The sequence below is a fragment of the Rhinatrema bivittatum genome, chromosome 12 (genome assembly GCF_901001135.1).
Source record: "Rhinatrema bivittatum chromosome 12, aRhiBiv1.1, whole genome shotgun sequence".
Lineage (NCBI taxonomy): Eukaryota > Metazoa > Chordata > Amphibia > Gymnophiona > Rhinatrematidae > Rhinatrema > Rhinatrema bivittatum.
The window spans coordinates 18,050,148-18,077,773 of NC_042626.1; the positions used below are offsets into that span (position 1 = coordinate 18,050,148).

Consider the following 27,626-nt stretch of genomic DNA (forward strand, 5'->3'; position numbering starts at 1 on the left):
AATGTCTAGCGCTACTCAACCAGCCAAATCCCTTGTATGTGGGGATTTTCTGGGAAACGAGGATATCCAACTTCCTGTCTCCATTTCTTTCCTCCGGCGCAGAGTTCTAGCAGCAATACCATTAATAAAAACATAATTATTCTACTTTGTCAGGCACATAAAATTCAAGAGTTTCAATGCATCTGAGTGAATTTTTATGACATCTCTCTCACATGAGCTATCCCTGACAGCTGGAAGTCAGGAATGAGAACAATCTGGAGCCTTGCAGTGTGTTTTCCACTACGTTGCATCAGAAGATGAAAAAAAAAAAAAAAAAAAAGTGATGGCAACCTGTAAAGTGGGCAGATGTTGAGCTGGAAGTCACTGAGCAGCCGTAACGCAGGGAACCTGGAGGTCTTGGGGGCTGCAAGGCATGGTGGCAGAAAATGGGCAGAATCCCCACGCAGAGTAAAAGAGCCAACCTTACAAGTGGGAGAGCCCAGCACTGGACTACTGACCGGTACTGGGTACATAGCGCTTCTGGAAAACAAGCACCGGCTTCAAGAAATATTCAAGGACCATGATTGCAACAGCTACATCCGTACGGGCACGTACTGTACGACTGGAAGCAACAGGCGTGGCTGGAGAGCAGTCAGTGTTTATCCACAATAATACAATCACAATATATATATTTATAAGTGTATATATATATAGGTATATGTATAGGTAGAGATCTCTTTACATTACACAGTCATGTACAAAGTGGGTTCACGGCAGGTACAATGGTGTCCTTTGATGCTCGACAAGCGTTGGTCAAAACGGAAGAGAAGCACCAGGAGATGAGACAGGTTGGTGACATCGCATCCTGTCGCAGGAAGGACATTCAGGATGATTCACATGAGCAAACGTGAAGGAACGTCCGGGCTACCAGGAGGTGGTGGTGGCCTGGACCACCTTTTGGAGAAAGCAAAGGAAGGCGTCGTTGAAAGGAGGAAACTCCAGTTTTTGGGGGGGGAATGTCCCCACAATCCTTGTGAGTAACTGGTTGAATGTTTTATGTTCACATTTTTCCTGTGGCCAAACTGTAGACTCTGCTATTCTCAGGTACACAACAAGGTTCTCCCTTTTCTTGCTTTTATCCTCCACCGCCTCCCCCCCCCCCCCAGAACAGACTTCTTTTTCTACTTTTTTATTGCACTTTTTTTCCAGAAGTTTTACACATCAGGGAGACCAAATACCCTTACAGTAAAGAAACAGAGCCATTTCAGCTCTCAATACATTACTGAGGAATTAAAAAAAAAAAAATAAAATAAATATATATATCTCTCTTAAATAAACTGCCAGCTCTTTGTTTTTTAAGGTTTTCCAGTTTCTTGGTGTGGTCCTGTCTCGAAAATAAAACTACTTCTCCCCAGGGGCCACGGCAGGTTCTCGATTTCGGTGATCTGCTGGGTAGGTTCACCGGATACTTCCATGTCATTCGGCAAAGTGCGACCGGTGCCGGATTAGGCCCAGTGCAGGAGTCCTGCAGTTCCGCAGGGTAACAGCAAGCTGCCAAGTACAGGACTGCCTCTGGAGAGCCTTGTGATTTCTCGCTAATGCTGCCACGGAGTCAAGCAATGGCCAAGGACAGGCTGATCCAGGCCCGAGAAAAAGGGAGCCAGCTGCCAACCCCCTGGCCACACAGAAGCATTCGTTTCTGTCACTGCCCAATGTGCAGAGAGGAATCTTTTGGACCATCACAGCACATCTCAGCTTTCTTTTCTCAGACACAGATTCCTAACATTTTGAAGCTTTTGCATAGTAGTTACAGCAACAGTACAATTACTGTTCCCCGACACCCTCTGAGGCTGCCTTTTATTCATGGCTCCTCCTACATGCTTGACATCATTACCTGCAAAGCTCTAGAAATTGAGGTGACTGCATGACCTTCCACTTTAAACTGTAATCTATCTAAAGAAGATATCCGAACATGCCAGAGCGCAAGGAGACTTGTTCTTCTGCTCAGCAGTTTGTGAGATCCTTCCTGTCCTGTTAACCCCTCTGAAGAGCAGAAAGGAGGCCTGGCAGGTGATGCCTTTACCCTCAATAGCAATCATGGCTATGAGAAAGGAAGCAGAGGCCCCTGAAAAGAAGACCAAGGAGAATGCTCTGGGACCAGAGAAAGAGAGCGGCCAGAGAGCAGGGACTTACTGGCTCCATGGCATCAAGGACAGGCTGAACCAGTCCATTGCACGCATGGGTTTGTTAAGACCACTCTTTATGTTTTTAGAAGAGCTGGAGTTATGAGTCCCATGCGTGCAGTGGGGAAACCCAGGCCTGTCTCAGCCTGACCTGCTGGAGCCTGTATATTGACCTGTATATTAACGTGCAATAGAAATGTGCGTTAGTAACCTGAGGCGAATGTGGGATTTACTAAAGGTCACTTTCTGAAGATTACGCAGACTGTAAGGGTTACTGTGATCTCCATTAAGCCTTTTTAATAATAATGAGCTGGGGTGATTGCCTTTCCATGCAAAGCCATGCAGCTCATTCATTTTGGCCACATGTTCTGCCAGATTTTTAAGTGTTATTGGTAACACTTTTGTGCATATTACTGCTAATGTATATTAACGTGCTTTTAACATGCACTAAGCACTAAATTTGGCATGAACGCTAGTAGTAAATAGGTCCCAGAGCTGGCAGCAAACCTACAGCTAAGTAATTCCAGTCCATCAAAACCTCTCTGAGCTAGTGCTGTTTTTCAGCTCCCATCACAAAATATTCTGGGATTTGTAATCTGACATTTTTTAATCCACATTGCAGAGTGCTGAAGAAAGAGAACTAGATAAGAGTTGGCACAGTCTCAAAAGCCATGCCACTTATGGGCTGGAGGTAACTGGCATTGCTGAATGGAGGTAGTGGGTTAAAACTCCTCCCATCTGGATGTTGACGTAATCTAGATTTACTTCAATAAAAGTGCACGTAATGTCCACTCTCGTACCCTTCCATTCCTCCTTTCTAGCCAAATGATCATGACCCATTCAGCACATTGTCATTTATCTCTTCACTTTTACAGGCTCGGTAAATTTGTAAGCCAACATAGCTGACCTTGTGATATACATCCAGATTGTGGGCAGAGTGTTGGGACCTCATTACTGGTCACTCACCATGGGATGGGAGATCTTGGAGCAAACGTCTCATCTCCCACACTGCACGTAATCAGATATGAGATAGGAAACCCTTGTTCCTAGCCCTCATTCTCATATTACTGTTCACCCACCAGAAGACAGGAGAACCTGGAACATAGCAGCCGGTCCTGCACTGCCCCATACCTTCCAATGTCAACCATCATTGAAACTTTTATAACTCTTCATAGTTCAAACAGGGTCATTCTGATAAACAGGATGATGCCATTGAAATCTATGAATCTACACTGGTGAATGATGTAGGGAAGAGAGTATTAACCATAAAACAATTGGGTTTGTCAGCAAGATCATACTCCTTACAATTAGATGAGAGATCTTGGAAAATAAATACCTTTTAAATCTCATACTGTTGGACATCCCAAAGAAACAGAAGCTCCCAGGACATCCAACCACATCCAACATCCCTGATGACACAAAAGACTCTCAGCTTTCTGCACCCTAACAAGCTGGAAGATCTTGGATTTGTTCTATATGCCTAGAGACTTCAAAGAGAAAGATGACTCTAGCCTGTCATATCCTGCATTGTTGGAGACCTCAATCAAGATAGAAGATGATAGATAAGTCAGTCTAAAAGAGATAGAGGTTCCCAAGCCATACCTCTCGACCCACATGCTACTGTTGATTCAAAAGATATGGAAGGTCTGTGCCTGTCATGCCCTATGCTATGGGAGACCCCAACAAGATTCTGGACAAATTTCACATTGCTGGAGACCCCAAAGATTAGAGAATGTGCCTGTCATGTTCCAATGTTTTGGAAGATAATAAAGCAAAGCATTTGCAGAGGTTATTTTCCAAAATTGGTCACATCAATAATTTGTGCAATAAACTGTTAACCACTGGTTAACTTTTTTGGGAGCAGCTATGGATTTTGAGGTTGGGTAGGAGTGGGATATAGACAGGTGAAGGCAGTTGTAGGCAGAGAGGGGAAAAAAAGGTGCTTTGTTTTTTTTGCAACACTGACAGATATTCCTGACCCCCTGGGAAGTTTGGGAGAGCGTGCACATGTATGTACGCTTGGGAGCAGGAAACGGTGAGGGGTTGGTCTTCATCAGGGTTTGGAGACCTTGCTGACTTTTACAGAAAAGGAGGGAGCTCTAGGATTCTTGGGATGGTCTACTCCTGTTCTCAAAACCCTCTCCTTATTCTTCCAGAACATCCCCTTCTCTCAGGAGGCTTCCCTAGCTCTCTTGGAACGCCCTCCTTGCTCTTTCGGGATGCTTCCTTCATGCTTTTGGAACGCTCTGCTTGCTCTCTTGAAAAGCCTCTAATTCTCTCAGAATGTTCCTCTTGCTCTCTCAGAACAAAATATTTCAGTCCATTAGTTTTCTGGCTCAGGGGTCACCAACGTGTGGTTCAGGATTCAAAAGAGGGAATCAGAAGCTGAAGCCCTGTTAAAAAAAAAACAAAACCTCAAGTAAAACCCAGGACCTTCAGATGTTTCCAAAGATCAAGACAAATTCTCAGCAGCAGTTGTGGCCCCATTTGAAGGTCTGAGGATGTCCTGGTGCTCCATCATTTTTGATGCAAAGCCGGGGTGGGGGAAAAAAAAAAAAAAAAGACGACAACGTTGTACATTGCAGTTGACTTGATCAGATCTCCTGATGGCCATAACTTTTCACAGGAGCTCAAACAAAATGAGATGCGGAAGCACCAAGCCAGCCCTTCACATTACTTGCAAGAACATGGCACTCCAGCAGCATGAGGCACCGCTCTATTTCCAGTCCATCCCCTCTGTATTCAGGACAGGATGGTTAGTAGATGCAGTGGCACCGATATTTGCACATGCTAAGTACTCTGTGTACCACCAACCTGTGCCATTTGTAATCAGGACAAATGGGAGCTGAGGCCACTGTATAAGTTGTAGATGGTTTAGTCTGTGTGTGTGTGGGGGGGGAGGGGGGGGTGGCCTTTACTGGTCGTGAAAATGAATATGTGCCTCAGAGAGGGTTTTTGTTTGGACCATGATGGTGGCTTAGCGTGTGATACATCACTGAGAAGCTCAGAGAGAAAAGCTTTGTATTTCCTTAGAGTCCAGTTAACTTATTTCCTAGAGCCTTGCTTTAAAATGTAAATGTCCAGCCAGCAACCTCCTACTCAACACAAACTTAATTCATGCAGCGATTAGGGGGCTATGTTGTTATGAATTGGGTCATTACCTTAAGTCCTGGATCTCTTAAAAAATAAATAAATAAAAGTCCCTTTATAGCACAGGTTCTCTTTCCCATCCACAATCACAATTCCTTGCAGGCGGGAATGTAGCTGTTTTAGGGTACAGATTAAATGAAACAGGAGTCAGAGCAATGTCAGTTTCAATTAGAGACTGAAGCTAAGCCAGAAAGCACCGCCAGCCTGAGAAGACCTGGACCACAGCTGATGCTTTCGATTACTATGCGTGATGAAGATTTTTCAGCTCCTATCTGCTATCAATCTATTTTTCTTGATTATTTGCCCCCGGTATTCTGATGGGTCACATCCCATCAGCTGTGTTATACAGTTTTATCCAGTGAGAGCATGTCCTGCCTTCATTGTCTCACAATAATAAAAAAAAAAAAAAAATCAGAATTTTCGCAGGGGCAAGAGAGAGGGGACTTCCGTGGGAGCTGAGCCTGATCTTTTCGGCTTGGGTCTGGGGATGTGAGGCACAGCACAAACTTATGGTTTCACAGATGACTATAAAAACAAAAAGTACATGAAATGCACTGTCCTCTAAGGAAAGACTTTCACAAAAAAAAAAAAAAAACCTGGAGTGGAAGATAAGTAAACTCCCTGGGATGCTCTTGGTGATGCCACATCAGTATCGACGTCTAGCTGGGAGAGATGGAGGCAGCTACAGAGGAAGAGGAGGAGCAGGGAGTGCGGCTGGATACATCAGGCTATGGGACTACATAGACTCCACATAATTGGCTGGGTATAGGCCAAACTGCCCATTGGCCAGACGGCCTTTGCACCATCCCTGTTCATCCTCCTCGCCTAACTTGGTCAGTTCGTCACCTGTGCAGATTTAAAGAGAAAGACCAGTAACTGAACAAGAAGAGATGCCCTTCTTGGCTGGACAATAAAAAGTTTAGATCCATGTGGGTCTCCAGCTATTTTGACTTGCATACAAATGCAATGGAAGCTTCATGCTCACGGAAGAAACTGGAGACCCACTGGGGTCTAAAATGTTATTTTCCAGCCAGCATTGATTTTTCTAGCATGCACCTGGTATGGCTACAATCATCCTCAGTAGTTCTCCTGTAGGGGGAGCAATTTTCAGTAGCCCACCTGGTGAAAAATCCACAGATAAGTGTAATTTTTCTTTGAGAATTTGCATATGTGAGTACATGATCATAAAAGCCCCTGTGGATTGTGCACCTCCTTTTTCTGCAGATGGCAGAAAGTAAGAAAAAGTATGTGCACAGATTTGAAAATGCCATTCTTCATGAGAACTTTAGACCTCTAATCTAAACATGCCCCCAAACTTCCAAGAACACCACTTTTTAATATGGCTTATAATGTGTGTTATGAATTCCATGGATACTTTTAAGAAGCTCTGAGGGCAGTTTTCAGGCAAGCCAATTTACCCGGATAAATAGCTTTGGAAACTGTCCTGTTACAGCGTATTGTGGCACCCAATGTGGGGCTCACGCAAAATATTCAGGCTGAGTATTCTTTTACTGTAATCACTGAGCTAGCATGAAACTGAAATATGAAATACAATAAGCTGCATCTGAGCTCTTACAGCATGTAACACAATTCACCCCGCCAAGAGGGGGGTGGACTTCATTGTTTCCCCGAGTGGGGGAATCTGTGAATGAAGGCAGGTTTCAAGCTGGGTGAAACTAGGTGGCTAGATTTAGCTGCTCTAACTGTAGGTACCTCTAGAGCCGTAGCTTGGATGGGTGAGAAGACCATGTGCATCTATTTAGTGTTTAGTTTCCCCTGCCTAACCCTATCCACAGTAATAGCAGGGGCAAAGTACGACGGTAATTTTGTATTCACTTATGCATTAGCAAAATTTTCAAAGAGAAACTACCTGCGCAATTTCTCTTTGAAAATGTACTTATGATACATAGATACAAAGGTACCGGAACATTTTACCGCTGCGCAGCTTTGTAAAACTTGCTTCCAAAATGTGTTGGCAGGTTGACGGAGAAAAGCCAGATCTGTACCCTCTCCTTCTGTCAGGAACCCCCCCTCCCCCTCCAAGTCTCCTCTATAGCTTACCTGCTTTAAAGCTCAGTTCGTCCTGCTCCTGCCCGTCATAATCGTAAAGGGCCCGTACCCGGATTCCCTTTGCAGCCTCCTCCTCGAATGGGTTCGCGCCACCATTGGACTCATTGGCATTAAATGGATTTCCGCCTTCGTCATCCGACCATTCGGCAGCGTATGGCTGGCCACGCTCATAGCTGCTCACGCTGCAGGCAGAAATTGTGCGTTAGAACGTAAAACCACCATGAAAGCCGAGAGGTACCAAAGGGAACAGGTAAACTGGAAGAACAGAGGAACAAGGGGGAGGAGAAAGGACCCAGAAGGTGCAAGCCTGAGTGAAAAAAAGAGAGAAGAAGTGGAAACAGGAGGGGAGTGAGGAGAAGGGAGAGTGAGAAACCGAGCAGAAGAAAGAGGAGGTCTGATTTATAAAAAAGTTTCTCTCACAGGCACAAATTGATGGAAAACCCCTTAACAAAATCAGGTGTCCAAACACAGAGAAAGAGCCAAAGAGAAGACAAAGATAGAGGAAAAAAAAGAGACAGAAGGAGAAAGGGGTGCAAAAATTCATAGCAGAACTAGAAAAGGTACAGAGAAGGATGACAAAAATGGTAAAGGGGATGGAAAAGCTCCTGTATGGAGAAAGACTAAACAGATTAGGGCTCTTTAGCTTGGAAAAGAGATGCCTGAGAAGGGATATGATTGAGGGGTGGAATGGGTAGTTACCCTTTCAAACAGCACTAGGATTAGGGGAGACTCCGGCAGATTTAAAACTAATCATAGCAAGTATTTTTTCCCTCGGCAAACAATAAAGCTATGGAATCTGTTGCCAGAGGATGTGGTCAAGGCGAGTAACATAGCAGGGTTCAGAAGAGGATTGGATAAGTTCCTGAAGGAAAAGTCCAGGTAGACTTGGGAAAGCCAGCGCTTATCCCTGGGAGTGAGACACAAGGAATAGATCAACTATTGGGGATCTGACGGGTACGTGTGACCTGGACGGGATGCTGGGCTCGATGGACCTGGGTCTGACCTGGCCTAGCGCTTCTTCTGTTCTTAAGCAGTTTGGATAAAGATGCTGTCCCTCCCTCATCCTCCCCTCCCCATTACTATAGCCAACCAGCTCAGTACCTCACGCATGGCTCCACTCACCTTCCTCGGTCTCCAGCCTGTGCTGCTTGCTCCCCAGATCCAGTGATGTTGGTCAGAACCACACCCTCACCCGCCTTCTTCGGCTTCTCCTTTCTGGTGATTGTGTGCGTCAGTTCTGGGTTCCATTCCTACGGATCAGCAAAAGAGATCCTGATAAGTAGAGTCCAAAAGAGTCTTACACCCACCTCCCTCTGCTACCTTAAAAGATCATGTAAGTCAGCGCTGGCCCAGGGAGGTTTCCACCCAGCCTATGGCAGGGAATACTTGTCAGTGCAGCAAGAAATGACATTGGTAAGCCAGAAGTGATGACGTTGTCCGATTTCTGGAGTACCCCCATCTCCTCCTACCTCTCAGGGTCCTCTCCAAACCAGGCCCCACAGAGTTTGCCCACCTCTGATGCAGGTCTACACAGCACTGCCTACAGCCCTTCCCATGTCCACTGCCACCCATCTTAGCGTTCACACTCACCAGCACCACTGACCCCTTAGCGGATTTAAACCCTGATCCTCATTGACCCAAAACAGGTCTGGGCTTCAGGTCCGTTTCCAATGAGAATTCATGAAATCTATCTACAGTAGGTATCTGGGGCTCGGACTGTGATGTTTTTTTGCCGGTACATTACACTGGCATTTTACCCACCACCGTTCAGCCAAGAGGAGGAGAGAGCATGACACTCCATCCTGCCGCTGCTCAAAGAGATCCTGCTCTTCCTTATCCCCCCTCCCCCCTCCACTCCCCAGCCATCTTTGTGGCAGTGACAGCAAGAGCAATGGTAGCAGTGTGAGGACACAGTGCCCCCCCCACGCACTTTGTGCTTAAAAAGGAGCTGCGGAGACTAGGAGCACACATTCACTCTCCCTGTGCTGCTGGTGATCTGGCTGGGGGGGGGGGGGGGAGATGCTTGGGGCAAGGGGAAGCAGTGAAGGCACTGTTCACGATCCCTAGACCAATCATTGCAGTCACGGTCCTCAGCCAAGGGCCATTGCTTAATGGCGACACCTACTGGCCAGACTCAGGATGCGCTCCCACCAGGCTTCAGAGGGAACTGTGATCTGGGGTCCTTGGCTAAGGACTGCAATGATTGGTCTAGGTGGGATATTTAAAAAAAAAAAAAGAGGGGCGGGGCAGAGAGAGGACACCTCCTGAAAAGCTGTGAATGTAGGTTCATGGCATCATAGTCCAATGTAGGTTGGTTCCAACTGAACTGGGAAACTGAAGGAGGAAACTGCCAGACCAAAAAACCCTCCCTACAAATCAGACGACAAAAAGGATTTAACAGCGGGATACAAAATATAGCAGTGGACCCACCCTGCAGAGATTTTGCTGGTCTCCTTTTTGTCCGGGGCGCCACAAATAAAAGAAGGAAGCACCCTCCCCCCCATATATTCCCACAAACCATGCCGCCCCTCACCTCCAACTGCGGCCAGTTCATGTGCATGCCAGGCCCGTGCGTGCCACGGAACCACTTCAGGTCCTCCTGGATGTCTGCGGCACGGATGGTGTGTTCCAGCTCCCGGTACACAGTGGCGTAACTGCAGGACACAGCAGAGAGAGGAGGGGGGCTGAGTGCACTTCGCGCCGAGGTGTCGCTCGCACCCACCGGGCCACCTCACAGAAGAAGGGCCTGCAGCCCGTGCACTACCCTCTCTAGTGGTCACACTGTCAGCATTGTCTCCTACCCTGGCCCAGCACACCCAACATGCACCACATAGTATTCCGGGAGCTCACCGTTTCCTGGTGACAGCAAAATCCCAAGGTGTAGGGGGAAACCAGTTCAAATCTGTTCCCACTGACCTGCAAGACTCTGTGGCTGCCCGAATATTTTACAAAAGATTGAAAGACACAGCGGTGAGACGACCAGAAACTGGCAGGGCTATGGGGGTGGGTCTCAGTGATAGCCTGGAGAGACAGCTGTAGGGCAGGAATGAGGGGCATTGCAACAGCCGTGGGTAGGGTCTCTATACTGGAATAGCAGGGGGTGCACTGGCAGCAGAGCAACAAGTCTTTTCGCCATTAGCTTTCTCTTCACAAAGAGAAATGCCAGCAACAAGAAATTCTTACCAGAGTTCCAGGCAAAGGCTCCAAATTGTTTTTTCCTAACATCCACAGCAACTCTTACTCTCGTGGGGTACAAGTTAACGACTGGTGATACTCTATTAGCATACAATGGTGTAACAGCACCACCTTGTGGTGATATAAGCTAATTACTCATGAATGCGCCTTATTTACATTTCTTAGTAAACATACTAAATCAGAGGCCGTGCATGCAAATCTATCTCATGCATATTCATTATGGATATCCTGAAAACCCAGCCCATTTGCAGCTCCTGAGAACCAGAATTGGCCACCCCTGTACTACATGATGGCCAGTAAAAGGCCCAAGCGAGCCATCCGGTTTGCCCAGCAAGTTTTTTTGTTTTGATTTTTTAGGTTAGCAACTGCCACTCATTGCAGGTTACCCCAGTTGATAGAGGTTCCCCCGTTTCTTCATTCCCATCCTTTAGCCATTAGAGATCCTATCCCATGCCCTTTTGAATTCAAGGACGTTCCGTGCATCCACCACCCTTCCCATGAATAAACCTTTCCTGGTGTTGTTCCTGAGTCTACCCCCTTGGAGTTTCATATCGTGATCCCAGGTCTTACAGCTTCCTTTCCATTGGGAAAGGTTTAATTTTTGTGCATCATTGCTTCCTTTCAGGGGTCTGAAAGTCTCTGTCATACCTCTCTCCTCTAGCTCCTTTAGTCTTATCTTACACGGCTTTTGATGCAGACCCCACATCATTTTGCTCGTCTTTCTCAGGACTCACTTCCAGTCTGTCCCCCCCCAGTATCTGCCATGCACTTTCCACAGCCCAGGCTCAGTATGTACCTGCTGCTCTCTGCCAGGTTCAGGTGGCGCTTTATGTCCAAGAGCGCCTCCTTCAGGAAGACGAGCCTCTTCTCTTCAAACTGTTGACACTGCTCGAAGACCTGCTCCATGCTCTCCATGTACTGAGGGTTGCATCGGCTCAGCTCCTCCAGCACCTTCTCGTACCGCTCCTGGGTCTGCGGAGGGTGCAAAGAGAGAACACAGAGAACCAGCATAGAACACAACAAGCCACTTCCTCGCTTGTTAACGTCAGGTCACTGGTAAATTCCCTTCTTCTAAAGGATCGCCCAGGTTAGGCCATCCCTGATAAAGAAACAGGCGCCCCAGAGCAGGACGTTCCCGCCTGATAACACCAGCTCGTGGACAGAGTTCCTTCTTACCTTCTGCACATCCTGTTTGCATTTGTCCACCTTGTCCTGCAGCTTCTTGTGCTGGTCTGGGGTAGTGTTCTGCTCGGTTTTGGTGTTGGCCTCCCGGGTCAGGGCTAGCTTCTCCTCTTTGCAGGCCATGTGAAAACTCTTCTTTGCAGCTTCAACCTGGAGCAGGTGGAGAAAGGTACTGAGGACACATCGTGTGTACCAAACCACCTCCCACCCTCCCCTTCCTGTGTGCCTAGCTCTCCACCACAGCTGATGACTATAGAGCCCCAGGCCTTACTACCATGGGCCCCACATTCATGGCTCTTGGTATTCTCTTTGCCTCCTCTCCTGTCCTACTACCATGCAGCACTTTAGGCCCTGACGGGAAGATGAAAAGGCAGACAGCAGCCAAAGTAATCTCTTTCTCCGGCTGCTATATATCGCAGTCAGATGGGTGCCTCCCGCCCAATACTTCTTTTAATAAGCCACTTTTGAATCTGTCACCCGCGAGTTCTCCAATCTTTTCAAAAGAATGACTGAACACGTTTACTCAACCTGTTAGGAAATTGATAAGGCTGTCCCTCAACACAGGGTGTGGCAGGCATACATAGGGTAACCATCTGGCACCAGGGCATTAACATGGGAGCCAGTTCTGACCCCTTCATCTCCTCCTTCACTACTGGGAAACTCCCAGACAACTTAGAACAAACTAAAATGAACTTATGACCCGGAATCAGGTAATCGCCCTAGTCGTACCAAGACACTTAAGCCAAAACGCCAGTCTGCCCGCTAAAAACCTGACAGTCCATACACCACAGCAGCAGAATTAAAATCGCAGTGCAGAAGATGAATAGTTGTTTAGAAAATGACCGAAACAACTGCACATCGCTAGAAAGAAACTGGAATAGCAACTGTCATAAAAGCAGATATGAGATAAATTTGTCAACAGAAAAAATAAAAATAAACATGACAGCCTGAAAAAAGCTATTGAGCGTGAGCAGGAAGAACCATCATTAACCCCTTCCGCTCCGCCCACAGACACAGCATTCACCTCCTGCAGCTCTGCACAGAAAAACGACAGATGAAAACTGCAGACAGTCTCCCTTCCTGATTCTCAGGCGTGACCTTCATAGTCTTCATAACTAAAGATCCTCTGGGCTTATCCTGGGCTTTCCTGAATTCTGTCACTGTCTTTGTCTCCACCACCTTCCCTGAAAAGCCATGCATTCACTGTCCTTTCTATGAAGAAGTGTTCCCTGTTATTCCCACGTCTGCCTGCTGAGTGTCTTATAGCATGACCTCTTGTTCTAGAATGTTCTTAATCTGAGATTTCTCTATCATATCCACTCCCCATCCCTCTCTCTCTCTCTCTCTCTCTCTTTCTTCTCTAGGATACATGTAAAGGCCATTTGCCTTACCAAAAGGTAAACGTATTCTTCAACACACAGAATGGCACGTTCCTGTTCACCGCACTGGGTGTGCAGTAAGTTTCTTCCACCAATAGACGAGATATATTTAGAGGAAAAGAGCTAGTCTCAGCCTGGAGCTTTCCCTCGAAAGGAGCAGAGAAATTCTGCCCCAGAACGCTGCAGGAGATGAGAACAGTTCCATCTGTGCATCAGCACGTCCAAGGACGTCGGACGTTGTCATGCGGGCTTGTGGACAGAGCTCAAACACCTTGATTTGTCCAGTTTAGGTCCTGTAAGCAAGCTTAAGGTGGGAAACCAAATCCCTGGGGAGCCCAGTATTCGGATTTGCTTGGGAGGAGAGCAAAGAGCCCAGAGTATTCTAGTGACGGGTAGAGGACAATGTCCTACTGGAAGTAACCAACTAGGTAGGAATTCAGTGGAGATGGTATTGGGAAAAGGGAAGGACTTTCTTATTCGTTGCAAAACCTGCCCTCTCTCTACAGGAAAGAAATCCTCTTTGGGAACATCAATTCAATGCTCTGCGTTTTCTTTGTGATAGCAAGTGCCATCACAAGAGAGGTGTTTCCCAATCGAAGGAACCTAGAGCCCTAGAGATTACTCCTCTCTCACCAACAGGCCAGAACCTTGTGCCTCTCTCAGGTTAATTAAAGGTTGATCTAAGGATATACATAAACCCAGAAGTGCTATGAGGCTATCTGGCTAAATGCTTCTGAATATGGAGCTCTCTGTGTGTATCTGCATCAGAAAAAGTACCCAAACAGGAGCAAGTCTGTGGGGGTATTTTATCCGATTCAACTTTTAAAGGGAAGTAAGGTCGGTGGGTAAAAAAATACCTGCAGTCACTTATCCTTGCCTGCACTGTCTTAAAATTGTCCCCCAAAGTGTGCAAAGGGAATTAGACGTTCTGTTCTGATTTCTGCATATATTTATTTATTTGGATTTGTCTCACACCTTTTCACTGGTCGCTCGAGGTAAGTTGCCTTCAGGTACTGGAGGTATTTTCCCCCGACCCCAGAGGGCTCAGGGAAACAATCGAGGGTGAAGGGACTTGCCCAAGGTCAGAAGGAGCTTCAGCAGGGTTTGAGCTCTGGCTACCCTGCTTCTCAGTCTGCTGACCTAACCATTAGGCTACTGCTCCACCATATTCAGCTTTCTTTTAACTCCAGGGTTATCTTAAACATTTTTCTAATTAGGACTGATTTTTCCAGTAGGAATGAAAACTTTTGAATTTTTTTCCCCATTGATTCCCATGGAGTTGGGGCTATGTAAATGGTTTTGAGGGTATTTAAATGAGGCAGTGCAATGACTGCATTGTGGGGATTTTAAGCTCCTGGCCCTTAGTTTTAACTAATATCATAGTCTCAGCACGCTCAGATCACTTGCTCCACCCAGTTCCAGGTGTTGGGGACTGTGTATTCAAAAAGGGCTAATGAGGCTCACGCATATGTATTATGTGATTCTGAGCAGGGTCTAGTCCACAGAGGCACATAATGAAAAAATACCCACACAAAGGTTCATTATCAAAGATGATAGAAAACTTTTTGGCAAAAAGTTTTCTAACACTGGATTTGAGTGAATCAAGGCTTTTGTGATTAGTCCTGTAAGGTCCAAGTCTAGATAAACATTGACAGTCTGGTGCTTCTGCATTATGGGGTGTTTGATACTGTAGTACAAGGACCATCGTTCTGATGATAACGGAGGGATTCTTCTCTCTCTGAACAGGTATTTCTTGTACTATGGGCTGCTTCTAGGTGTAGATCTCTCCTGTCTCCTATCTTAATTGCCCCTCCATCACTCTCTCTTCCTCCCCCCACCCCCCCCCCCCCCCCCCCCCCCCCCCCCAGTACCTCTTTGATCTTCTTGGCCCAAGGCTTCTGTGCTTTACGGAAGCCTTCCTCAGCCTCCCGGGTCTCCTTGAAGCCACCCATCATCTGCTTGTGATAGGCGTCCTTTTGCCAGTTCTTCACTTTCTCCAGGTCTTCATTGAGAAGATTGTTCTTCATGTCCTGATGCAGTTCGCTCACCTTCTCTGCCTCTGTCATCATCGCGCTCCAGGCCTTCTCCAAGCTGCCATACTGTGGACCTGCAGACAAGAGGGCCAGCCCATGGACAGAACCATGACATGTCTCTGAAGGATGGGGCATTGTCAGGGGCAGGGAGAACTCCAAGTGTCATTGTAAGCCCCGAGAGACCCCTGCAGTGTTACTGTGATCACTAAGATGGTCTCCTCCCCCAAGTATCCTTAGGAAGTGTTACAAAGTGTTACTGTGAGGAACCCAACTCCTTCCTAAGGCAGCAGAAATGGTAAATATTTCCACAAAGTTTCAGGCATAGTTTTCCTCCTACTTCTATTCCAGTCCCCAAACTCATCTTCCATTTCTCCCCATCTCCATCCCTTGCTTCGCACAGAATCTTCCATGGCTTCTCACCCTCTAGCCCCTGCTTTCCAAACCTATTCCACAGCCCGCTTCTTGCCACCAGGGCAGAGAACGTAACAAAAAACGGGGCAAAGAATGCACTTCTAGGGTAACAGTCATGTCCCCGGGACACAGAAGGGTACCTCGGCCCAATGCACGCAATCCCCACCCAGGGTCCAGGGCAAAGACGATTCATTTCCTGATGGAAAAATCGACCAGAGACCACGGCACACACCTTTGTCGATAAGCTGCCGCCATCGCTTGGCCCAGTCAGTCAGCTGTTGGCCATACGCCTTCTCAATCTTGGCCCGTTCATGAAGGCAACTCATCAGGTCGTTGCAGAGTCTGTGCCCATCGTCAATGCGCTTCACGGTCCGCTTGTAATTCCCCACCTGTGACAAGGCGGGGAGAGAGGAAAGACTTAGGGCTCCCCCTGCCTTTCCGTTGGCCCTTGCCAGCTGACGTAAACCCCTCCTCCAAGTCTCACCTTGATTTAGAGTTTCTGGCCCTCCCCAGTCCTCATATCCCATTTAGGGTCCTGCAGTCTTCCCTTGGCTTCCACCTTTGGTTTAGGGTCCCCAGTTCTTCTCAGGTCCTTGCCTCTGACTTAATGAACCTAGCTCCTTACTAGGACCCTTGCTTCTAACTTAGGGGTGCATTTTTGCAGGATCTAAGCCGCCTAACTAGGGAGTTAGATGACCAGACCCCTATGGATAAGTTTAGCCAGGAGACATTCCTGGGATCGGTAGAGATTTAGCCACTGAGGCGCAGTGCACAAAAAGAAAGTCTAAATCTAGGTGGCCAAATTTTGATTGCCTAGGTTTAGTCTCATTTTCAAACACAACTACCTTTATGTGGCTGAAAATAAGGCAAAGATCAAAGGCTGAATTTGAGCTGGCAATCTTGGGTGTTCAGGGATCAGCTGAAAATTGGACTGTTAGAGACTTAGGGTGTCTCCCCCTGCCACCCTCTCCCCGACATTGGCCCACACCATTGACTAAGGTCCTCCCCTGGCTCTCATCAACTGGCTTTAAGGTCCTCTCTGCATCTCCAACTTATGTAAGATCCCCCACTCTCCTTCGCTGGCCTGGTCCTCGGTGCCCAACTTACTTCCCAGAAACTGTCTGTGCTTTCTTCCAGAGCTGCAGCAGAATCGTCATAGGAGCCAGACATGGTCCCTCAGCCCTGGGCGTCTGATCACACTGGGGGGAGGGGGAGGGGGGGATAGAGAGCACAGAGCAGAGAGATCAGCATTCGTTTTTTTCACTTGAACTTTTGCTTAATGGGGCCAAGCAATTTTCAAAGAAATCTAGCTGGGTTAAAACAGACGAAGATGCAGAGATTGCCCTAGTCTGAAGTTTGCGCTTCTCAGCTGGGCTAAAAAAAAGTGCATGCAGGCTATTGAAAATAAATACATGCCCTACTGGGTCAGACCAAGGGTCCATCAAGCCCAGCATCCTGTTTCCAACAGTGGCCAATCCAGGCCATAAGAACCTGGCAAGTACCCAAAATCTAAGTCTACCCCATGTTACTGTTGCTAGTAATAGCAGTGGCTATTTTCTAAGTCAACTTAATTAATAGCAGGTAATGGACTTCTCCTCCAAGAACTTATCCAATCCTTTTTTAAACCCAGCTACACTAACTGCACTAACCACATCCTCTGGCAACAAATTCCAGAGTTTAATTGTGTGTTGAGTAAAAAAGAACTTTCTCCGATTAGTTTTAAATGTGCCCCATGCTAACTTCATGGAGTGCCCCCTAGTCTTTCTATTATCCGAAAGAGTAAATAACCGATTCACATCTACCCGTTCTAGATCTCTCATGATTTTAAACACCTCCATCATATCCCCCCTCAGCCGTCTCTTCTCCAAGCTGAAAAGGCCTAACCTCTTTAGTCTTTCCTCATAGGGGATAGGTACACAGCTGATTTGCAAGGTGTCCCCAGAGGCGGGCCACAGTCAGGGTGGAAAATAGCTCACATGCATGACATTTCCAAAGGACATGCGCTATTTGCCCCCTCCCGCACAAAAGAACGGATGCAAAGCACGCTGCCAGTTTTAATGCCTGTCCTATACACAAATCTTGAAAGGTTTTCCTTTTGAATATTCGGGTGAAGTACCTGCCTTAAAACCGCCTGTGTAGATTGCAACTATGCAAGCTCTTTTGCTCCCTCTAAGTCCATATTGTGGCAGAAGACTGGAAAGCACAGAGGTGCATGCAGGTGAGATGGCTTTGGGACTTTGTTTTGTGTGCCACGTTGGGTACATGACATACACCCAGCGTGCCAGCCCGCTGTCTGGCACACATCTGTCTCACTGTCCTGCATGCAGTACACCCTGCTTCCTGCAATGTCTGCAAAGCATGTGCCTCATCTGCTTACACACCTGTCCCAAAACTCAGCATGCCTGGCGCGTACCCCATTTTCACATTCAGAACACCCATCCCCCTCTCGGGTTCAGGCACAACATGTCATGCTTTGGATCTTTCAGCCCGGGGCTGTTTAGCCAGATCCTTCCCACCTCTCCCACGCTGCGCCCCAGCATATCCACAGCTCTGTGCCGAGACTGGGATTTCTTGCCGAAGCAAGCCGCTCTACCACCTCCCACCACCAGCCTTTTGCAGCAAGGGTACAGGGCAGCAGTGCTGATTCAGTAGCAATCAGTCCAAATGCTCTGGGCCCCAAGCAGGCCTGGTAGAAATGGCGAGGAGATGTGGCTCGCAGTGCTCCCTGCACCACTTCTGCCCTCATCCCTGTTTAGCCGCTACACTGCAAAGGGTGGGGGGAACCAAGACAGCAGCAGCCAGTGAGGGATGAGATTTGTTTTGAAGCCAGGTGTGGGATGTAATTATAAATTTCTTTGCCACATAAATGCCTGCGCATGGGGTATGGGGGGCAGGAGAGCACCTCCAAATCTGGTGTTTCATCCAGCCCAAGCTGCTGGCTTGGTAAGATGGAGAATCGTCCGCTGGCTGCCAGTCTAACAGGCACTGCCTGCCCAGCCTCTCCACTGAACTGACCGCCGTCTCTCATCACTCGCACTGCAGTCTCTCTCCACCTCCTCTTCCTCTCCCCTGCATTTATTTTGCTTTGCCGTTGCCGGACACCAGAATGAAGGCTACCACTCAGCCCAGCTTGCTGCGATCTCTCCCTCTCGTCTCCCCCGTCAGCAGACAAGAATCCAAATTCTTTCCTTGCCATTATCACACCCTTACGCCTTCCTTCCATCAGTCACATTCCGGACTTCTCCCCCCCATCTCTTCCTTCTCTCCTTTCCCGTTTCCTCTGTCTCCTCCCCCAGCTTCTTGTTTCTCTCTGCCCCCCTCTCCCCCTTCCATCCCCATTCTCTTCCCTCCGTTTTCGCTTGCCCTCGTCCCTCTCGCCCACCTCTTCTCCTTCTCCCATCACCACCCCCTCCCCAGGTTGTCACGGTCCAGCAGTCCAGGGCCATTACCACTGGAGCATGAAAGAGCAGGTGCCCAGCTCCCTGCTAAAGCGATGCAGCAGCAGCCGAGCTCCCTCTCCTCCACCCCGGGTCCTGCAGCACTGCCCTGCGGCGGTGCTGCACCGTGACCAGGCTGGGCGCTTTCAGCAGACCTCCGCTTTCCTACGGATATCAGGAGCTAACCTGCACCAAGAGGCAGAAAGACGGCGTCCCCTGGGAGTCACGTGACCAAGCCACGTTAACCCTTTCGCGGCAAGGAAGAAGGTTTAAAGGGAGCTCCAAATCGAGCCACCGTGCAGCAAGAGCAGGGCTGGATTTCGGAAGAGGGAGAGCCACAATGAATAGTCATGAGATTTATTTGCATGGAACAGCTCAGATTTAAAGGTTTGGCTGAAAACCAGATGCCTTCTGCAACATTCACATGCTGGAGCTCCCTATCCTCAATTCCTTAGAGCGCCTCCTGCTGGAAAAATCTGGGACTGCAGGAGATGTGAGCTTCACCTCACAGCAAGCGCTCCTGCACTACTTCCTAAAGTTCCTTCCACTAGGAAAGACTGGGCCTGCGGGAGTTGTAAAAACCCCCACAATAAGCCCCCCTGCACCTTTCCTTACAGTGCCTCCAGCTGGGAGAAGCTGAAACTGCAGGAGCTGTGAGCTTCCCACCACCCTATTTTTTAAACAACCTATGCAGTCGGATAAATCATACCTTTTTGGTTGAAATACAGAGAGGATAAAACAGGATATCAAATACAATACTGACCCTCCAGCAAACTTGTGCATTTACAAAAGTGAAATGTGAAATGATGCTTTGCTTGAAGCCATTGGTTAATGAAGGCACAAGAAACAGCAGTTCAGTAATGAACAAACTAAAATCCTCCTTACCGCCATACCCTAAAATTCAAAAAAGTGTTATGTCCAGCGTGCACAATGTGCCACGGTGCAACTCAAACACACCCTAAATTCCATCAAATCCTACATAGCAGAAGGGATCCAGGGAAGGGTTACCAAAATAGTGCACAGTCTGCAACAAAAGCCTTATCAGATGAAAATTAAGGACCAGGGGTGTGCATTCATTACATCCAGTTTGGAGAGTACACGCATCTCGCACCAACTTTGTAATAAACACAGGGGGGGGGGGGGGGAAGAGAGAGTATGCATGCAGCTCATTGTTAAAAATACATGCACTCTCTCCGTTTCCCACGTGTACCAGAAAGTCGGTGAAGTACATGCGTACCCGCTGAAACAGATGTGACAAATGCACATCCCTATTGAGGACATCAATATGCACACTCCAGAGGACATGCAAGGTGGGGGGGGGGGGGGGGAAATATGACAGAAGCATTCAGAAACCTGAAAGGTATAAACAATTCCCAGAAAGCAAACAGTTTCCAGGGAAAAGGAAGATCTGGAACAAGAGCTCAAAGAGGGTGGACTCTAGAATAGCTGAAAATATTTCTTCACAGAAAGAGTGGCAGACGCATGGAACAGCCTCCCAGTGGAGATGGCAGAGCCACCGAAGTCAAGCGAGCTGGGATAAGCACAGAGGATCCTTAGTGACAAGAAATTGCCTTGCTGGGTCAGACCAAGGGTCCATCAAGCCCAGCATCCTGCTTCTAACAGAGGCCAAACCAGGCCACAAGAACCTGGCAATTACCCAAACACTAAGAAGATCCCATGCTACTGATGCAATTAATAGCAGTGGCTATTACCTAAGTAAAGGTAGGTTCTTTGGGACTGTATCACATATGGGCAGACTAGGTAAGGCCTTGCAGTCTTTATCTGTACTAATTTTTTATGCTTCTGCACTTCTATGTAAAATCTTAAGTCTTAGATCCCATAACACCCTAAACCCTACCTACCTCACTACCCTAACCTGTACAACCTTCATCCCACAACATTTTATACACTATGGGTTCCTATATCCCATAATAAAATATCCTTAAACCTACCTACCACGTTACCCTAATCTGTATAGTCTTACATACCACAACATCTTAACCCCTACGGAGTCCTGTATCTCATGATACCCTTAACTCTGCTTTCCACACTACCCCAACCCATAAAATCCTTCATTCCACAACACCTTAAGCCGCAGCATTATCCATATTTGAGTGAATGTTTATCAGGTAAGCAGTGGCAGGGATGAAGGCTCTGAAAGAATGAAAGAGAATCACTATTTCCAAATTCTTCTGATATGTGCCGAAGAAGAGTTGGTGTGAATGGTCCAGTGTTTTACATAGGGTGGATGTGACAGGAAAGCCAGGCCTTTGGGGATATGGTGGTTCCCAAACTGCAATCACAATGCCGTCCCTGTCACCCAGTGATCCTGCAGTAATCTTATGAGGTCAACCTCTAGAAAGACACCCGAGAAGAGAGAGTTTATCCCCTCTCCTCACCTAAGCCCATTGCCATGCAGCAGTAGGTCCTTGGTCAAGGGCCACAGCACATGGCTCTTTCCGGGGCCTGGTATGCATGCAGCCAGCCGCCAGGTCATCGCCATTCTGCGATTAAATAAATATAATAATTACACGCGTGCCAAAGAAAGGAATCCTGATGTCAGACGGGCATCTCAGAATCTGGGAGATTTTTTTGCAATAGAGTATGTGAGAGCAGAGCACCAAATTTTGCAAAACTTGGACTTTCGTTTAGGGAACATGTAAAATACAGAAAGAAATATGTTGGAGACCTGAGCTGCAGAAACTTCTAAACTTTTTACATTATTCAGGGTTCCTGCAAACAATTGATAGCAATGGTGCCATGTGGTTCTGTGTGATGAGAATATTTTCTATTATTCTTGGAAGGCGTAAGCTAGAATATCGGGTGCCAGGTAGTTCTCTACTTCCTCCAACCTTATTTCTGCTTGTTTCCCTAAATTGGTTTTCTTGTTACAATGTAAGTGGCAGTGCTGCATGGAGGACTCCACCAAATTCTTAGTAAAGATTAAGGGGTATGTTTTCAAAGCTATCTAACCGGCTAAGAAAGGCCATAACATCTAAGACGTGCCCATCCTGGGTCAGACCAAGGGTCCATCAAGCCCAGCATCCTGTGTCCAAGTCACAAGTACCCAAACATTAAATAAATCAAAAGCTACTATTACTTATTAATTAATAGCAGTTTATGGACTTCTCTTCTAGGAAGTTATCCAAACCTTTTCTATATTCAGCTACACTAACTGCACTTACCACATCCTCTGGCAACAAATTCCAAAGCTTAACTATGCGTTGAGTGAAAAAGAATTTTCTCCAATTTGTTTTAAATGTGCTACTTGCTAACTTCATGGCGTGCCCCCTAGTCTATTATCCGAAAGAGTAAATAACTGATTCACATCTACCAGTTCTAGACCTCTCATGATCTTAAAGATCTATATCATATCCCCCCTCAGCCGTCTCTTCTCCAAGCTGAAAAGTCCTAACCTTTTTAGTCTTTCATCATAGGGGAGCTGTTCCATCCCCTTTATCATTTTGGTTGCCCTTCTCTGTACCTTCTCCAATGCAACTATATCTTTTTTGAGATGCAGCAACCAGAACTGCACACAGTATTCAACTTCTTAGCCAGCTAAATGAAAACCTTTGAAATTTTACCGAGCTGAGCAATTACATTTACCTGCCTATCCTAATTTGACGAGGCGGATAAATTTAGCTGCTCAAATTCTGGGTGGTCACTGGTACAGGGTTAGGTTGGGGGAAGCAAGTTAGCTGGTTAGTGCTAATTATCAATGCTAGACAGCTAACTTACGGGCCAATTCAGTAAAGTGCGCTCTGACGGAGCACACGGTTAGCCCGCGTTTGGTCGTGCGTTTTAGACACGCTATTTTTACCCCTTATACAGTAAGGGGTAATAGCGCGTCGAAAACGCGCAGCCAAACCCCCCCCCCCCCCCGAAACTAATAGGTCCCGCAACATGCAAATGCATGTTGCGGGACCTATTATTAATTCCTGTGCGATACAGAAAGCAAAATGTGCAGCAAAGCCACACATTTTAATTTCGGCTGGCACTGGGAAAGTGTACAGAAAAGCAGAAAAAAATACTTTTCTGTACACCCTCCGACTTAATATCAGAGCAATATTAAGTCGGAGGCCCCAAAATAAAAAAAATCTGCCCGCGGGTTGGAAGATGGGTGCTCAATTATGTCGGCGGCCGTTTTCCGAACCCGTGGCTGTCAGCGGGTTCGAGAACCGATGCTGGTAAAATTGAGCGTCAGCTGTCAAACCCGCTGACAGCCGCCGCTTCTGTCAAAAAGGAGGCACTAGGGACGCGCTAGTGTCCCCTAGTGCCTCCTTTTACCATGGCCCTCATTTGCACACGGGCCGATACTGAATCGCACACCCAGGACACTGGTCTGGCAATCCTTCCTCCTTCCTGCCCAATGTCAAATTAAAAGACGCCCCCAACTCCATACTAATCTGTGCAATGTTACAGTCAGAGATGCCCCCATTCCCACTAGCCATTCAGTCCTCCCTCTCTCCCGATATTGAAGAAAAAGTCCTCCCATATCTTGAGGAAAACGTCTCCTTGACAGTCTCCCAATCACCCTCCCATTGCTCAGATACCACTCCCCCCCCCCCCCCAAAAGTGCCAGCTGCGAAGCCAGCGACCAGCCCCAGAGCAGTGCTGGATGCAGAAGGCTGCGTCACAGAGCGGCAACTGCGGTCCAGATCAGCACCGTTGTGACCGCACTGTTTCCTAGAAGGTGAGGAGCAATGGTTACAACCCTAACTCTTGTTTCCCGACCCCACTCCTGGAGAGTTTTCCCCAAGATATCCACAACGAATATGCATGAGATAGATTTGCATGGGCCCCCCCAACCTATGCAAATCCATCTCATACATATTCGTTGTGGCAATCCAGAAAACCCGACCGGACTGGTGTGTCTCCAGGACTGGGCTGGACGCACTACCCCAAACAATAGTGATATGGATTCCAGTCAGACCCAAGGCTGGTAGCTATAAGCCTAAAAGGCAGAGGTACAACTTTGGGGAAGTTGAGTATTGGGTTCCACAGGGAAAAATCGGGATGTGCATCTACGCAAAGTAGAGACCTCGCTACTGGGAAGAGTGGAGATGCCATTCTGGTGTTTATCTGCCATCCTTTACTCTGACATGTGCCCTGCGATATGTGGGTGACACAGACTCTCCACGCCCCCACCACACATTCCTCGCTCTGCAGTCTTTGGGACTCGCCCGGATTAATTTATTCTAGAACGTGTATGTTGGGAGAACAGCCGACTCCTGGGCATTAACCACCTCACCAAAAGGAAGGGTAATTTTTACGGGCAGGTGACGAGGTGATAATGATTCGCCTGGGTACAACTTGCTTAAGTCTGGATCAGAACTAGGGTTGCCACCTCAGCCCAGGTGAATTTAAAGAGGCTAATCCAGTTCATGGAGACATAAATCCATGCAAACAATGAGGCAAAACCAAGACTGGACTAACCTGATCCTGACCACACTGAGCAAGGCGGCAACTCCAGCAGGGCAGCATGGTAATCCTTTCTGGGGTTTTGGAAGTCATAAACCAAATCATTCTGCTTTTAGCCCTTTTAGTGAGAAAAATAAACAGCACTACCAGGACTGGGTTTCTCCCAGAGGGCACCTGGAAGAGCTTCTGACTGTCTCCAGTCTGCCATCTGCCCTCTCCTTGTGGCCATGGTGTCATTCCAATCTCATACCCCACCCCACAGAACTGCCAAATAACCCAGGTCAATGAGGAAGACGTTTGGCCAGTCCTGGTTTTTGAACTTTCATCCCAATGCATTGTGGTACATGTAGTCCCTGCTTCTACCATTTGAAATTCATGTTACAGGTGCTAGAATGCATGGGGCGGGGGTTTGACAGAAGTCCTAGACCGGCTTAAAAACTCTCCTCCTTGGCATCACTGCTATGATTTAAAGCTGCTGCCCAAAGTCACAATTCACTGTTTTTAGGGAAACACTGGCAGGAAACTTAAAAAGCCTGTGGCCTAGGAGGGACAGGGACAGAACCCCTGAGGCCCATCTGTCCAACAGACTGGTGGAGACAGCACTGCACACACAGTGGCCCGATCTTAGGCCAGCCCTGGCTTCCCGATGCATGGTGATAATCCTGGCGCTAAGCTCAGAAAGAAAGGGCGGGACCTCAAGAACCACAGTATACCAGAGTGTAAGCTCAGACTAAGACAGGCCTAAAAAGCCCGCCCCCCTCCTCGAGAACAGGGCTGCGGACCGTCTGGCTCCATCAGTCCTGACTGTACCCTACCGTGCCCATGTTTCTCTTAAGGAAGTCAGAACAGAGCTGCCTGATAAGCAGAAAACGGAGCCAACCGACAACCCTGCTCCAGAATCTGAGTCATTTTTAAAAGTTCTTTCAAAGAGAGAGAAAAATAAACCTCCTGTTCGTCCATCTGTTTGTGACCCCCCTTTGCGACACAAAAAAAACAAACCAAAACACAGCCCAGGCGGATTCAGCTCAAAGTTGGTGGGTGGCGCCGCATAGCAGTGGGACCTCCCCTGACATGTAGCGAGTCAATCCAATCACTGGTTGCCATGTTATTGCCCAATTTAAGTGGCAGCAGCGGGCCAACGCTGTGCGGCATTAGCATTTGAGTACACTCATAGCAATATATATATATATTTTTTTTTTTAAATTTAGCTCACGGCGAGTTACATTCAGGTACAGCAGGCATACCGGAAAGTCTAACTCTTGTAGACCCATAGTGTTACCAATATGTTACTGGCTTTGCGGCATGGCGAGGAGGGGCAGGTGGAGGCAACAATGGGGAACCGAAGAGCAGGGAATAGGCAGACAGGAAAGACCAGGGCAGAGGAAACAAAGGATGAGGACCGAGTACAGGGACTGGAAGAGACGACAAGTCAAAAGGCGAAAGATAGCAGCACAGAATCGGGAAGAGAGGTGAGGCTAGGAGGGGGCGGGACAGCGGCACTCGAGGACCACGAATGGTCGAGCAGTGAAGGGAACCGAAGTGGCATGGAGGGGTAGGATTAGACGGATGCACACGCGTAGAGGTCATCGGAAAAACATGACGCCCATGCATTCAGGGGCCACGCAAGAGAATCTGCTGCCTGAAGCGAGGGTTGAGATGGGGATCCCCCCTCCCCCCCAAGGCACAGCACAGGTCAAAACATCAAGAGGGATTCCCTTTGTAGTTTGGCTCTTTCGGTGATTTCAAATGCCGCAGAAGGGTGAAAGCAGGGCTCAGAATTTGCTGCCTGAAGCGAGGACTCTATCTGCCCCAGAGGAGGGGCAGATAGAGTGCCAGTGATAATGTTTCTAGAAAGTTTGCAACCCTGCCCCACTCCCAGGAACTTTCAGGGCCGGAGGAACCACTAGGCGCGCTAGGCCTGTGCCTAGGGCGCCGAGACTTCGGGGGCGCTGCGGCAGGCAGCCAGCTCCCGACTCGCCCTGCCTCCCCGCCAGTGCCACCCTCCCGACACCCCCCTTGTGGTCCAGCGGAGGTCCCAGGAGCGATCTGCCACTCCCAGGGCCTCGCTGCCACTAAGTAAAATGGCGCCGGTTACCTTTAGCCCCCTACCATGTGACAGGGGCCAACCAATGGCACCGGTAGCCCCTGTTACAGGGAGGGTGCTTCTGTATGTGTGTGGTGTATATGTGAGTCAGGGAGGGTGCTTGTGTGCATCAATGTGTGTGTGCGAGAGAGATGGAGCATGTTTTTGGCTGGCTTGTGATTGTGAGAGAGGGCATGTGTGTGATTGAAAGCCTGTGTGTAAGTAAGAGAGAGCGAGAGTATTGTGTGATTGAGAAAGACTGATCAGGGAGATGACTGGTGTGTGTATGTGAGAGAAAGAGAGAGAGACTGGTTGGGGAGATGATTGGTGTGTGAGAGACAGAAATTGGTCCTGAGGGTGGGTGGGTGGGTGGGTGAGGTCCCTAAGGAAGAGGATTGAGGACAGCTTCAGCAGCTACTGCCGCTTCTAGTATGGCCTGCAAGGGAAAGGAGTAGGAACTCTGCTGGAGAGGGTAAGTAAAGATGGCTTTTTAAGTTCATTTTTCTTGATTGACTACCATTTTAATTATTGGGCAGTTTGTGATGTGTCTGCTGTTTGAAATATTTTTTATGTTTGGTAAAGCTTTCAAAATTTGCATGAGTCTAATTATTGGATATTCTATTCATCAGCTGTTTTGAAATTATTTTATTTGTATGATTTTATAATTATGATTAATGATTTATATATCTTTATTTTATTGATTTGTTTCACGAGGAATGGTGAAATTTTTGTTTTTCCATTTTTACACTGTATAGAGTCTGGCGTGATGCATTTTACAGTTCAGTTTTTCTCTGCACATTTCTATTTATACTTTATGTGGCTTTATTCTGTATTTGGTGAGGGTTTGTGCTTTGCATGCAAAGACTGAGATGAAGCATTCTTTTAGCATGTGGTTTCTATGTAGGGATGTGTAGTAGCTTGGCCTGTTCTGTTTTCCTGATAGGAGGTGTATTGATATTTTAGATTCTGGTGTAATGTTTTTGGTAATCTTTTTCATAGGTAGGGTTGTTGGCAGATAGTACTGTGATGATACGGGAGGACCATGCCGAAAATATATCACAATAGGTACGATGCCATATGAATTCCAAGATGCAAAGTTTTCT

At 47.5% G+C, this 27,626-nt stretch overlaps 1 protein-coding gene across 3 annotated transcripts in view; it reads right to left on the reverse strand.

Annotated features, from left to right (window-relative positions):
* Window positions 1-621: 621 nt before the first annotated feature.
* The window catches only part of PACSIN1 (protein kinase C and casein kinase substrate in neurons 1), a 61,408-nt gene continuing 34,403 nt past the window's right edge, over window positions 622-27,626 (reverse strand). For 2 of the 3 annotated variants that reach the window (XM_029572581.1, XM_029572583.1), the window contains exons 2-10: window positions 16,690-16,781; window positions 15,815-15,971; window positions 15,010-15,245; window positions 11,754-11,909; window positions 11,374-11,549; window positions 9,916-10,036; window positions 8,505-8,632; window positions 7,374-7,564; window positions 622-6,158 (exon numbers count right to left, since the gene is read on the reverse strand). In XM_029572581.1, coding sequence (XP_029428441.1) covers window positions 6,049-6,158; window positions 7,374-7,564; window positions 8,505-8,632; window positions 9,916-10,036; window positions 11,374-11,549; window positions 11,754-11,909; window positions 15,010-15,245; window positions 15,815-15,971; window positions 16,690-16,752 — 1,338 coding nt within the window. In that variant the 5' untranslated portion in view covers window positions 16,753-16,781 and the 3' untranslated portion in view covers window positions 622-6,048. Of the gene's footprint in view, window positions 6,159-7,373; window positions 7,565-8,504; window positions 8,633-9,915; window positions 10,037-11,373; window positions 11,550-11,753; window positions 11,910-15,009; window positions 15,246-15,814; window positions 15,972-16,689; window positions 16,782-19,205; window positions 19,237-27,626 lie in introns of those variants that run through there. The other variant, XM_029572582.1, reaches the window with a different exon arrangement.